Source organism: Dermochelys coriacea, chromosome 20 (assembly GCF_009764565.3).
Source record: "Dermochelys coriacea isolate rDerCor1 chromosome 20, rDerCor1.pri.v4, whole genome shotgun sequence".
Taxonomy (NCBI): Eukaryota; Metazoa; Chordata; order Testudines; family Dermochelyidae; genus Dermochelys; species Dermochelys coriacea.
The window spans coordinates 1,658,950-1,670,538 of NC_050087.2; the positions used below are offsets into that span (position 1 = coordinate 1,658,950).

General features: G+C 64.5%; 1 protein-coding gene across 1 annotated transcript; it reads left to right on the forward strand.

The window, feature by feature from the left end:
• Positions 1-225: 225 nt before the first annotated feature.
• Positions 226-9,036, forward strand: PRPH (peripherin). The gene is made up of 9 exons (XM_038378480.2): positions 226-817; positions 4,891-4,951; positions 5,808-5,903; positions 6,270-6,431; positions 6,656-6,781; positions 7,050-7,270; positions 7,499-7,548; positions 7,916-7,995; positions 8,543-9,036. The coding sequence occupies exons 1-9, from the start codon at positions 300-302 to the stop codon at positions 8,588-8,590; spliced, it is 1,362 nt and encodes a 453-aa protein (XP_038234408.1). The 5' UTR covers positions 226-299; the 3' UTR covers positions 8,591-9,036.
• The last annotated feature ends 2,553 nt before the right edge of the window (positions 9,037-11,589 follow it).

Here is an 11,589-nt window from a genome sequence, read left to right on the forward strand (position 1 = left end):
TTTATTCCCACCTGGGAGGTCCCTGTGCCCTGCAGCAAAACTCACCCGGGTCCTCCGCCAGCCCCACTTCTCCGCCCCGGGATCCAATAGGTGACCCCCCCCGACCGTGCGCTGGGAGGGGGGACCCGGGGTGGGGCGGGGGGCTGGGCTCCCGGGGCTCTGGCCGGCGGCCGGGGGGGGCGGAGCCTGCCCCCGCCCGTGCGCTATAAAGCAGCAGCCCGGAGCCGGCGGCTCTTTCCATCGCCAGCCGCGGGCCGGGCCGGGATCGGGATCGGGATCGGGGCCGCCGCGCAGCAGCCATGAGCGCCCGGGCCACCTCGTACCGCCGCGTCTTCGGGCCGCCGCCGCTGCTCTCGCCCGGCTCGGGCTCGGGCTCCTCCGCCTCGTCCCGCCTGGCCGCCGCGCGCCTGCTGGGCTCGCCGGGCCCTGCGCGCTCCGCGCAGTGGGCGCGCGGCTCGTTGCGCGCCGCGCAGCCGGCCCGCCTGGCCCCGGGCGCCGCGCGGCTGGACTGGGCGCTGGCCGAGGCGCTGAACCGCGAGTTCCTGGCCACGCGCGGCAGCGAGAAGGCGGCGCTGCAGGAGCTCAACGACCGCTTCGCCGGCTTCATCGAGAGGGTGCGCGCCCTGGAGGCGCACAACGCGGCGCTGCGCGCCCAGCTGGGCCAGGCGCAGGCCCGCGAGCCCGCGCGCGCCGCCGACCTGTGCCAGGGCGAGCTGCGCGACCTGCGGCGCCAGCTGGAGCAGCTGGGCCAGGAGCGGGACCGCGCGCAGGTGGAGCGGGACAACCTGGCCGAGGACCTGGCCGCGCTCAAGCAGAGGTGACGGGGCCCGAGTGCAGGGAGGGGCTGTAGGGATGGGGGGTGGGTTTTGGGGAGGGGCCGTAGGGATGAGGGAAGGGGCGCGGGTTATGGGGCGGGGCAGGGGCTGTAGGGATGGGGGAGGGGCGCAGGGGAGTGGGGGGTGGGTTATGGGGTGGGGTGCGGGGGAGGGGCTGTAGGGATGGGGGAGGGGGCTCGGGGGTGGGTTATGGGGTGGGGGCGCGGGGGAGGGGCTGTAGGGATGGGGGAGGGGCGTGGGGGTGGGTTATGGGGTGGGGGTGCAGGGGAGGGGGCTCGGGGGTGGGTTATGGGGCGGGGCTGCGGGGGAGGGGCTGTAGGGATGGGGGAGGGGCGCAGGGGAGTGGGGGGTGGGTTATGGGGTGGGGGTGCAGGGGAGGGGCTGTAGGGATGGGGGAGGGGGCTCGGGGGTGGGTTATGGGGCGGGGGCGCGGGGGAGGGGCTGTAGGGATGGGGGAGGGGCGCAGGGGAGTGGGGGGTGGGTTATGGGGTGGGGGTGCAGGGGAGGGGCTGTAGGGATGGGGGGAGGGGGCTCGGGGGTGGGTTATGGGGTGGGGGCGCGGGGGAGGGGCTGTAGGGATGGGGGAGGGGCGTGGGGGAGTGGGGGGTGGGTTATGGGGTGGGGGTGCAGGGGAGGGGGCTCGGGGGTGGGTTATGGGGCGGGGGCGCGGGGGACGGGCTGTAGGGATGGGGGAGGGGCGCAGGGGAGTGGGGGTGGGTTATGGGGTGGGGGTGCAGGGGAGGGGCTGTAGGGATGGGGAGGGGGCTCGGGGGTGGGTTATGGGGCGGGGGCGCGGGGGACGGGCGGTAGGGATGGGGGAGGGGCGTGGGGGAGTGGGGGGTGGGTTATGGGGTGGGGGTGCAGGGGAGGGGGCTCGGGGGTGGGTTATGGGGTGGGGGCGCGGGGGAGGGGCTGTAGGGATGGGGGAGGGGCGTGGGGGGTGGGTTATGGGGTGGGGGTGCAGGGGAGGGGGCTCGGGGGTGGGTTATGGGGCGGGGCTGCGGGGGAGGGGCTGTAGGGATGGGGGAGGGGCGCAGGGGAGTGGGGGGTGGGTTATGGGGTGGGGGTGCAGGGGAGGGGCTGTAGGGATGGGGGAGGGGGCTCGGGGGTGGGTTATGGGGTGGGGGCGTGGGGGAGGGGCTGTAGGGATGGGGGAGGGGCGCAGGGGAGTGGGGGGTGGGTTATGGGGTGGGGGTGCAGGGGAGGGGCTGTAGGGATGGGGGAGGGGGCTCGGGGGTGGGTTATGGGGCGGGGGGCGCGGGGGAGGGGCTGTAGGGATGGGGGAGGGGCGTGGGGGAGTGGGGGTGGGTTATGGGGTGGGGGTGCAGGGGAGGGGGCTCAGGGGTGGGTTATGGGGCGGGGGGCGCGGGGGACGGGCTGTAGGGATGGGGGAGGGGCGCAGGGAGTGGGGGGTGGGTTATGGGGTGGGGGTGCAGGGGAGGGGCTGTAGGGATGGGGGAGGGGGCTCGGGGGTGGGTTATGGGGCGGGGGCGCGGGGGAGGGGCTGTAGGGATGGGGGAGGGGCGTGGGGGAGTGGGGGGGTGGGTTATGGGGTGGGGGTGCAGGGGAGGGGGCTCAGGGGTGGGTTATGGGGCGGGGGCGCGGGGGACGGGCTGTAGGGATGGGGAGGGGCGCAGGGGAGTGGGGGGTGGGTTATGGGGTGGGGGTGCAGGGGAGGGGCTGTAGGGATGGGGGAGGGGGCTCGGGGGTGGGTTATGGGGCGGGGGCGCGGGGGAGGGGCTGTAGGGATGGGGGAGGGGCGTGGGGGAGTGGGGGGTGGGTTATGGGGTGGGGGTGCAGGGGAGGGGGCTCAGGGGTGGGTTATGGGGCGGGGGCGCGGGGGAGGGGCTGTAGGGATGGGGGAGGGGCGTGGGGGGTGGGTTATGGGGTGGGGGTGCAGGGGAGGGGGCTCGGGGGTGGGTTATGGGGCGGGGCTGCGGGGGAGGGGCTGTAGGGATGGGGGAGGGGCGCAGGGGAGTGGGGGGTGGGTTATGGGGTGGGGGTGCAGGGGAGGGGCTGTAGGGATGGGGGAGGGGGCTCGGGGGTGGGTTATGGGGTGGGGGCGCGGGGGAGGGGCTGTAGGGATGGGGAGGGGCGCAGGGGAGTGGGGGGTGGGTTATGGGGTGGGGGTGCAGGGGAGGGGCTGTAGGGATGGGGGAGGGGGCTCGGGGGTGGGTTATGGGGCGGGGGCGCGGGGGAGGGGCTGTAGGGATGGGGGAGGGGCGTGGGGGAGTGGGGGGTGGGTTATGGGGTGGGGGTGCAGGGGAGGGGGCTCAGGGGTGGGTTATGGGGCGGGGGCGCGGGGGACGGGCTGTAGGGATGGGGGAGGGGCGCAGGGGAGTGGGGGGTGGGTTATGGGGTGGGGGTGCAGGGGAGGGGCTGTAGGGATGGGGAGGGGGCTCGGGGGTGGGTTATGGGGTGGGGGCGCGAGGGAGGGGCTGTAGGGATGGGGGAGGGGCACAGGGGAGTGGGGGGTGGGTGAGTGCAGGGATCTAGGAGGCTGTGTCAATAGAGTTGGGAGGGGAGGGGATGGGGGTGCCAGGCGCTGAGTGCAGTAGGCAATGGGGTGTTGGGTTGGGTCTCTGCTGAGCTTCTCCCCCTATACTCTTCTGAGGTGGGGGAGCTCGCTGGTTGGCTGATGAGAAAGGGGTGCAGGGCTGCAGTAGAAAGGGGGGCATGGTTTGGGGCGGAGGGGGTGAGGCTGGGGGGGATGTGAGGGATGAGGTACAAGCAGGTTGTGTGGGGCATGCGGATTGCTTGAGGGTGCAGAGAAGGGTCTATGGGGCACACGGGGGGGTGGAAAGTGCAGCAGCTAGCGTTGGCTCTGTTTGTTTGGCCAATGTTCAGGGCAGACTCTGGGCCCCACTCAGCTGCAGCCCCCCCCATGCAGGCAGAGCAGCTCCAAGGGCCAGTGGGCTGTGGGGAGCGCAGGGTGAGGTTTGGGGGTTGAGCTGGGGCAGAAGAAGGGAAATGGGGAAGGGTGGTGGGTGGGCAGGAGGGGTTCAGGCGGAAGGGAGGAGCAGGGCTGGGAGGATTAGAGGGCAACTGAGGCAGTGATGGGTGAGGCCATAGGTGCTGGAAATAGGGGGGCTGCTGCACCCCCGGGCTTGAAGTTGTTTCCATTGTATACAGGCTTCACAGTTCAGTTCAATGGCTCTCAGCCCCTCCTCCTCCGCCCCCCCAAAAAAATTTTCCAGCCCCCGTGGGTGGGGCTGGCCACCTCCCTTATAGTGTAGGCCTATGGCCTGGAGGGGACCCTGTCTGCCTTGGGGGAGAGAATATCCCAGCAGCCCCTGGGACGGGGGGAGGTCTGCAGTCTGGGCACCCCAGAGCAGCATCCCCCAAGCCCTAGCACAAGGTGGAGTCTGCAGGGGGTGGGGCACTGAGCTGCTGCATCCTGAACTACAGCACCATGGGTGCGGGGGAGGGAGAGGGGCCCTGCTGCCCCTCTGGACCCATGGGCGGGGGGGGGGGTGCTGCAGGGTGTGGCATCCCCCCTACCCACGTGGTCCAGGCAGATGACTGCAGGGCCGGGCTGCTGGCCCCCTGCTGGAGAAGCTGGGGTTGGGGGGGGCTTCTCAGCTGCTGCCCTCTGGGTCTTTATCCTCCAGGGGAGAAGATGGGGTGGGGGCTGTTCACAGTGCAGGATTCCCTCCCCAGCACTGCCCCACCCTCCTCCAATACACCACAGGGCCCATATCCCTGGTTTGGGGGGGTGGGGGTGGACAAATGCAGAGCCCCACTCCCCCAGCTCCACTCGGTGGGGCTCCGAGGTGGGGCACTTCAGAGGACTGAATTCGGCCATCCCAGGAAGGGGTGGGGCAGAGAGGCCCCTCTGATTGCTGGCAGTGTTAGTCCAGAGGGGTGAGGGGCAGGTAGCATCCTGGGAGGGGAGGAAGTGGTGGGGGGAGGATCACGGGGTGTTCAGGGAGCGTGCCCAGTGTGTGCATGGGGGATGCTGGCATGAGGGGGTGGGCGTGGCTGGGGCTGGAGGGAGCAGTGTGTGGGTGTGTCCTGCCTGCCTCTGACCCTCTTGGTGTGCCCCCTCCCCCAGGCTGGAGGAGGAGATACACAGGCGTGAGGATGCAGAGAACAACCTGGTGCTGTTCCGGAAGGTGAGTGTGTTTGGGGAGAGGGGGTGGGCTGAGGGGCTCTGGAGTGTGTTCACCTGCCCCCCTCTTGTATGCACACTTGCACACACTCATACTTGCATGCACTCTTGTTCACGTGTTTGTGCACATGTGTACCTGATCACATACACTTCTGCACATTCATGTACAAACATGTCCTTGCAGGTGCACTGCACACCCGTGTGTCTGCTCACACGCTCCCATGCAGCAAGCCCTGGAATCGATGGGCTCTCGTTGTCATTTAAATGACACCATGCCAGCCCCACGCATTGAGGGGACATGTGGAGCCGAGAGCCGGGCGTCTCCCTGTCCAAGCCACGTGTGCAAATCCATGTGATCTAGAGCCCAGCACTGCGGAGACCTGATCCCAGCTCTGCCCTGCCCTGGCCTTGGTCTTAGCAGCCCCGAGCTGCCACGGACTGTAGGAATGGGGCAGAGGGTTGTGATTGGATCTACACCTGCCCCAGTGCAATGCACGCACCACAAGTTGTGCAGACCTGTGGGCACATGCACCCGGGATCATCATCCATGCGATGGTGTCCACATGCTTAGTGCATACACCCAGGCATGTGCACCTTCACGTACACACCTGCATTGGGAGAGACATGTATGGCCCACGAGTGGTCACACAGGCGCTTACGTACACGTGCAAAAACACCCCCATATGTGCACAGTCACAGCACACACACACAGTATCCCCCTCCCTGCCACCTCCCAAAAATGTCCTCCATGCAAGGAGAGGGAGAGGGTGGCGACCTGTGGGCTGGACTGCCCTCAGCGACCTCCCCACCCCGCGGTGGGCCTGTCCCTGGCACTCGGCCTCCTGCCTCCCCCTCCTCAGGATGTGGACGACGCCACCCTCTCCCGCCTGGAGCTGGAACGCAAGATCGAGTCGCTGATGGATGAGATAGAGTTCCTGAAGAAGTTGCACGAGGAGGTAGGGGGAAGGTGGGGGGCACAGAGGGGAGGCAAAGGAGGAGTGTGGGAGTGGGAGAGGATTTGGGGGTGGGGGTGATGGAGGGACTCGGCTGTAGCCAGCTCTTCCCTGAGCTCGCCAGTGATCCAGGTACCTTTCTGCCATCTCGTGGTGAAGAGCAGAACTGCAGTACGGCCCCACCCTGCGCCAGGCTGCCGCACGCCCGGGTGAAGGCAGTGGCACAGATGGGACCCCAGAACTAGGCTCACAATTAAACTTCTGGGTGCAGCTGGGGCCCCACATGAATCAGATTTCAGGGCGTCTCATGGTCTGTCTTGTCCCCGTGCGTGTGGCTGGCGTGTCTGTGTGTGTGGCTGGCGTGTGCAGGAGCTGCGTGACATGCAGGTGAGCATTCACAGTCAGCAGGTGCAGGTGGAGATGGAGCCGGTCAAGCCAGACCTGACGGCCGCGCTGCGCGACATCCGCACCCAGTACGAGAGCATCGCGGTGAAGAACCTGCAGGAGGCTGAGGAGTGGTACAAGTCCAAGGTACTGGCCCCAGTCGTGGCCCTGGGGTGGAGGTGCCCCATATGCTCTCTGTGCCTGCCTGCGCCAGCAGGGGGAGCCAGGGATGGAGGGGGCAGGCACATGGGGCACGGCTGCTCCTGCTGGGGGGGAACAACCTCACCTGCAGGAAGCTCCCCCTGCACCTCGCTGGGGTAGTGTTTTGGGGGTCCTAAGACCCTCTCCCCAACACTCCCTTCCTCTCACAGTTTGCTGACCTGTCGGACGCAGCCAACCGGAACCACGAGGCGCTGCGCCAGGCCAAGCATGAGATGAACGAGTCCCGGAGGCAGATCCAGAGCCTGACCTGCGAGGTGGATGGGCTGAAGGGAACCGTGAGTACTGTTTGGAGGGGTGGGGGGGACCCCAGTGCCCCCTAGCACTGCTCTGAGGGAAGAGCACCTCCTGGTGGAGCTCCCTGCAGCAACTGGTTGTATCCCCAGTGCTTGAACAGGGAATCACAGCCCAGCTTGCTTTCTGTGGCACAGCTCCCCCCCCAAATGGTGGGGAGCAGCTGCCTCAGGATGGGATGTAGGGGGAGCAGCGAGAGACTGGACTCCTTTGGACCAGGAGTCCGATGCCTGCCCTCCCCCCCGTGGCTAGAACGAGGCACTGCTGCGCCAGATGCAGCAGCTGGAGGACCAGTACGGGGCGGAGGTCGGCAGTTACCAGGACACGGTGGGGCGGCTGGAGCAGGAGATCCAGCACCTGAAGGAGGAGATGGCGCGGCACCTGCGCGAGTACCAGGACCTGCTCAATGTCAAGATGGCGCTGGACATTGAGATCGCCACCTACCGCAAGCTGCTGGAGGGCGAGGAGAACAGGTGGGTGCGGCACTGGAGAGCCTGGCTGGCAAGTGCCATGGGGGGAGGGGGGCGGCACAGCTCTCCAGATGCCAGGACGATGCCTCTGTCACAAGGGGTGGGGTATTGCAAGGGAGGGGGCTGCTGTCCAAGCTCTTCTGCTTCCCTTAGTCTCCAAGAGGGCCTGGTTGGGTGAAGGATAAGCAGGGGCCTTCTGCCACTCATTGTGCTGTTTGATCCCTCCCTCAGGATCACGATCCCCATCCACTCGCTGGCCTCCCTCAGCATGAAAACTTCAGGTGAGTGTGCAGCCACGTGGGGGTGTCTGTCCCTGCCTCCCCCAGGATCCGCCACTCCCCAGCCAGTGTTTTGGGGGCTCCCTGCATCCTTCCCCAGGTGTCTGGGGTGTCACTGGCCTCTGCCAATTGTGTGGGGTCAACTGCGTCCAGCTGCTCTCGTTGGGGAGCCTGGGAAACAACTCTGGTGTCGCTGAGCAGTATCGTTAGGGGCAGCACCTGCCAGCTGCGGGATCTTCCCCAGTCGTGGCCAGAGTCTGCTGTCCTGGTGCACACCCAGCCCAGGGCTTGGAGGCCTCACTCTGGGGGAGTGGGTTCAGTGGCTGCAGCCCCTTCCTCTCTCATGGCCTCCCTGCACCCCCCTGCCCAGTGCCTGAGCCGGAGCAGACCATGGAGAGCCACACCAGGAAAATGGTTCTGATCAAAACCATTGAGACCCAGAATGGAGAGGTGAGTCTCCACCCCTCGGTGCAGGGAAGCCCCAGTCAGGAGAGGAGGATGGGGAGCTGTCAGGGTGGAATGTGCCAAGTCAAGGGTGTTGGGGATGAGGTCAGGGCAGAGGTTCCCTGGGGGTTCAGCTGTCATTCAAATCCCAGCATTACAGGCACATGCAAGGAGAAGTAGCAATGTCTGGTGGTTGGAGCAGGGAGGCAGGACTCCTGGGCTCTATGACCAGCTGAGGGTGGAGTGAGCTACTGGTTGGAGCAGGGGATGGGACCCAGGGATCCTGGGTTCTGTACAAAGCTATTGGGGAGCATGGTGTAGTGGCTAAAGCAGGGATCCCTAGGATCCTGGGTTCTGTTCCTAGCTCTGCCTCTCTTCGGCTAATTGATTTCCCCCTCTCTGTGCTGGGGATAATGCTGGGGCTGGGGCCTGTCAGAAGGGCTCCACGATCCTCGGTGGCAGGGGACGTAGCCAGGCGCTGGGGATGGCGGGGGGGTGGTGGTGTCTAATCCTGCGGTCTCTGTTCCATCCTGCCCCCGCCCGCACGTGGCAGGTGGTGACTGAGTCGAGGAAGGAGCAGAGAAGCGAGCTGGACAAATGATCCCGGCACCAGGCCTCTGCCCTGGACCGAGGCGATGGCGTGGAACTGACATGCAGAAGCCACTGCGAGACCCCTGCTGCAGCCCCCCACCTGCTCCCAGCCACACTGGCCTTATTACTACTGATACCTCTGACAGCCCTGCTGCACTGCCCCCATCCTCCCTGCCCTCGTAGTGCACCCGGAGGGGTGAGCACAGCAATACCCCCTCAAAGCCCATGGGCAGGGGCTCTCGCAGGGAAAGGAGTGAGGGGGTCCTGCCTCCTGCTCCCCCACACCTTTGCCCCTCTCACCACATGCTGTTTCCTCTGTCCCACCCCTGTACTGGCCCTTGGATCTGACCTGGCTGCTTTTCTGCTCCAGCTCTGCCTTGGGGAGGCAACTGACCTTCCCAGACTAGATCTTCTGAGCTGGTAGAGCAGGATTAGGGTGACCCACCAGCAAGTGTATTTAAAAAAAAAATATCAGGATGGGGGTTAATAGGTGCCTATATAAGAAAAAGCCCCCAAATCGGGACCGTCCCTGTAAAATCAGGACATGTGGTCACCCTAAGCAGGATCCTGGCTCCCCCTCTGACCGCTGCCTGTGCTTTACCCAACAAACCTTGAGAGCACTACCAAGTCCTTGGAGCGACTGCTGAGACCAGTCCCCAGATCTGGTCCTGCTGCTCAATCCCACCACGATTCCCGCTCCCAAGGCAGAGGCCCTGACCAAGTTTGGTACCAAAGAGGCGTCTGATGCTGAAGCTGATTCCAGACAGGAGTTGTCCTGGTTCCGCTCTCAATCCTGAACTGCAGAGGGATGTTTCCAGTGCTGACATGGTTCCTGCTGCCAGAGTACTAGGGTCAGTGCTGTACCAGAGACTCAGTTTCTGAGTGTGATACCAATGTCTGATTGCAATTCTTATTGCTGATACCGCAGTCTGACACGGTGCCTGTTCCCAGTACAGAGTGTGGCCAGGCCCCCAAATTCTGACAGTGATCAGTCCAGAAACTGCGTTTTAGTACAGAAGAAACCAATGGCAGGGACTACTCACCACAGCTGGATTTCTAGCCCTAGCACACTCAGCCTGGATTCCTGCTCCCCAGGTAAAATCCCAATACAAATGGCTGATATTGAAGCAGTTCCTAGTCCCACTACTGACTCTTCTCATTGCTGCTGAATCTCTGAGTCGATTCTCATTTGTACTGCTGAGTAGCAGCTGGGAGTGATCCCTTTCCCAAGGCGAACGCCATTTTTAGCACCCAGTACTGATTTGATGCCTGCTCCTGACACTGATTTCTTCTTTGACACCAAATCCCAGCACTGAAAGGGATAACTGCCACGTGCTACTCAATAGTGCTGAGTGAGACAAGGTGGGTGAGCTAATGCCCGTTACGGGACCAACTTCTGTGGGTGAAAGAGATAACAGCAGTTGGTCCAAGAAAACAGCTTAGCTCATCCCCCTTGTGTCTTTAGTATCCTGCACCACAACCGGCAATACTGACTGTCCCGTGCAGTCCCTGATTGTGATTCCTTCCCTAAGGAGCCCTGCTGTAGTACTGAGTCTCCGTTCTCATTTCGAATGGATCCCTGTCTGCCTGGTAACACTCGTGCCTCTCTGGGATTTCAGACACGTTTTTAGTTCTCGTGTCCTGCTACGGGAGAGTTTCTTCTCCTGCCTTTCAGCCCTGGCTCTAATACTTGAACGGATGCATGGAACGAGGTTTCCTGCTGCCGAAATGTGCTGCTCTCCCCTCTCAGTAGCGATTCCTGAGCCCGATACCTGCTGCTGCCACCAAGCCCTGCTGTGCTTTTTCAATTCTGCTCTTACGAGTGAGTCCTGCAGCATCTTCCTGAGCTTGACTGCTACTAAATATGCAGTCCCAAAATGATTTACCCTCCTGCCATCCCCACGTCTGTACTCTGGCCACGTGCACGCACACGCTGTGCCTGAATCAGATCCACCTCCCTTGCCCTAGCTCTGCCTTTAACCAGGGGCTGGGGTAGGGACCCCTCACCCTGCTGGAATGAGTCACGCTGGAGACTCCGAGTAGCTGCAGGCTAGTTGCTTTGGTGCTCCCCGATCTGCCTGAACAACAAGGGTTGTCCAGCGCTCGGCCGTGGTGTTGAATGTCCCCTGTCTTGCTTTACTGGCCACTAAAGATCATCACGAGGAATCTCTGCGTCTGCCTCTCGTCTGTGCCTCCTTGTCCCAGTGTCTGGTATCTCCACCCACCAGTGGGGGCGGGGGGGAGGGCAGGGGAGAGAGACCTCAACTTTGACCCCTTCAGGCAGTGCCCACCAAAGGGCCCCTGTCTGAGGTGAGTTGTCAGTTCTTTGCCCTAGTGGGCAAGTGGTGCCATCCCAAAATAACCTCACACCACTTGGACCTAGCGGACCTCCTGTGTTGGCAGCCACTGTGGGGGGAGGGGGGACAAGCTCCCTGCCTGTCCCTTTAGGGCAGCGTGAGGCGTGGTGGTGGCGATGGGTGAGGGGAGCTCGTCCATGCTGTGTCTGCTGGTGGGTGGTGAGAGGCTGGATTCAGAGTAGGGCCCTACAGGCGCTAGTGCCTGTTCACCCCTTTCACTGCAGCTCGTGGCCCTGGCCAGCTCCCCGCTTCCAGGGAGGGGAGGTCGTGCAGGAATCCAGGTGGACCGTGGGGTAAATTGTGACCATGCTGCACAGTGAGATCCAGGTGTACAGGGTGATCTGTGGCACTGCTGTGCCCACAGATCCAGGGGTGTCATTGGGGCTGTGTCAGGCTGTGCCTGGTTGCCAAGAACTCGCACCATGGTATGACCTGGCACCATGGCACGACGCTGCTGTCTGACCTGGTGGAGCTAGCCTAAGGGAGACCTCACAGCAGGTGAGCCCAGCCAGTGATGGAGAACTATGGGGAGTGTCTGGCATGGCCCAGTGCCAGGGCCTGGCCCACTGGCATGATGCTGCAATGTGACCTGGAGCTGGAGCCTGACCCCTGTGACCCCTTGGCGTGACCTGAACTGGCCTGTGGCCCCTTG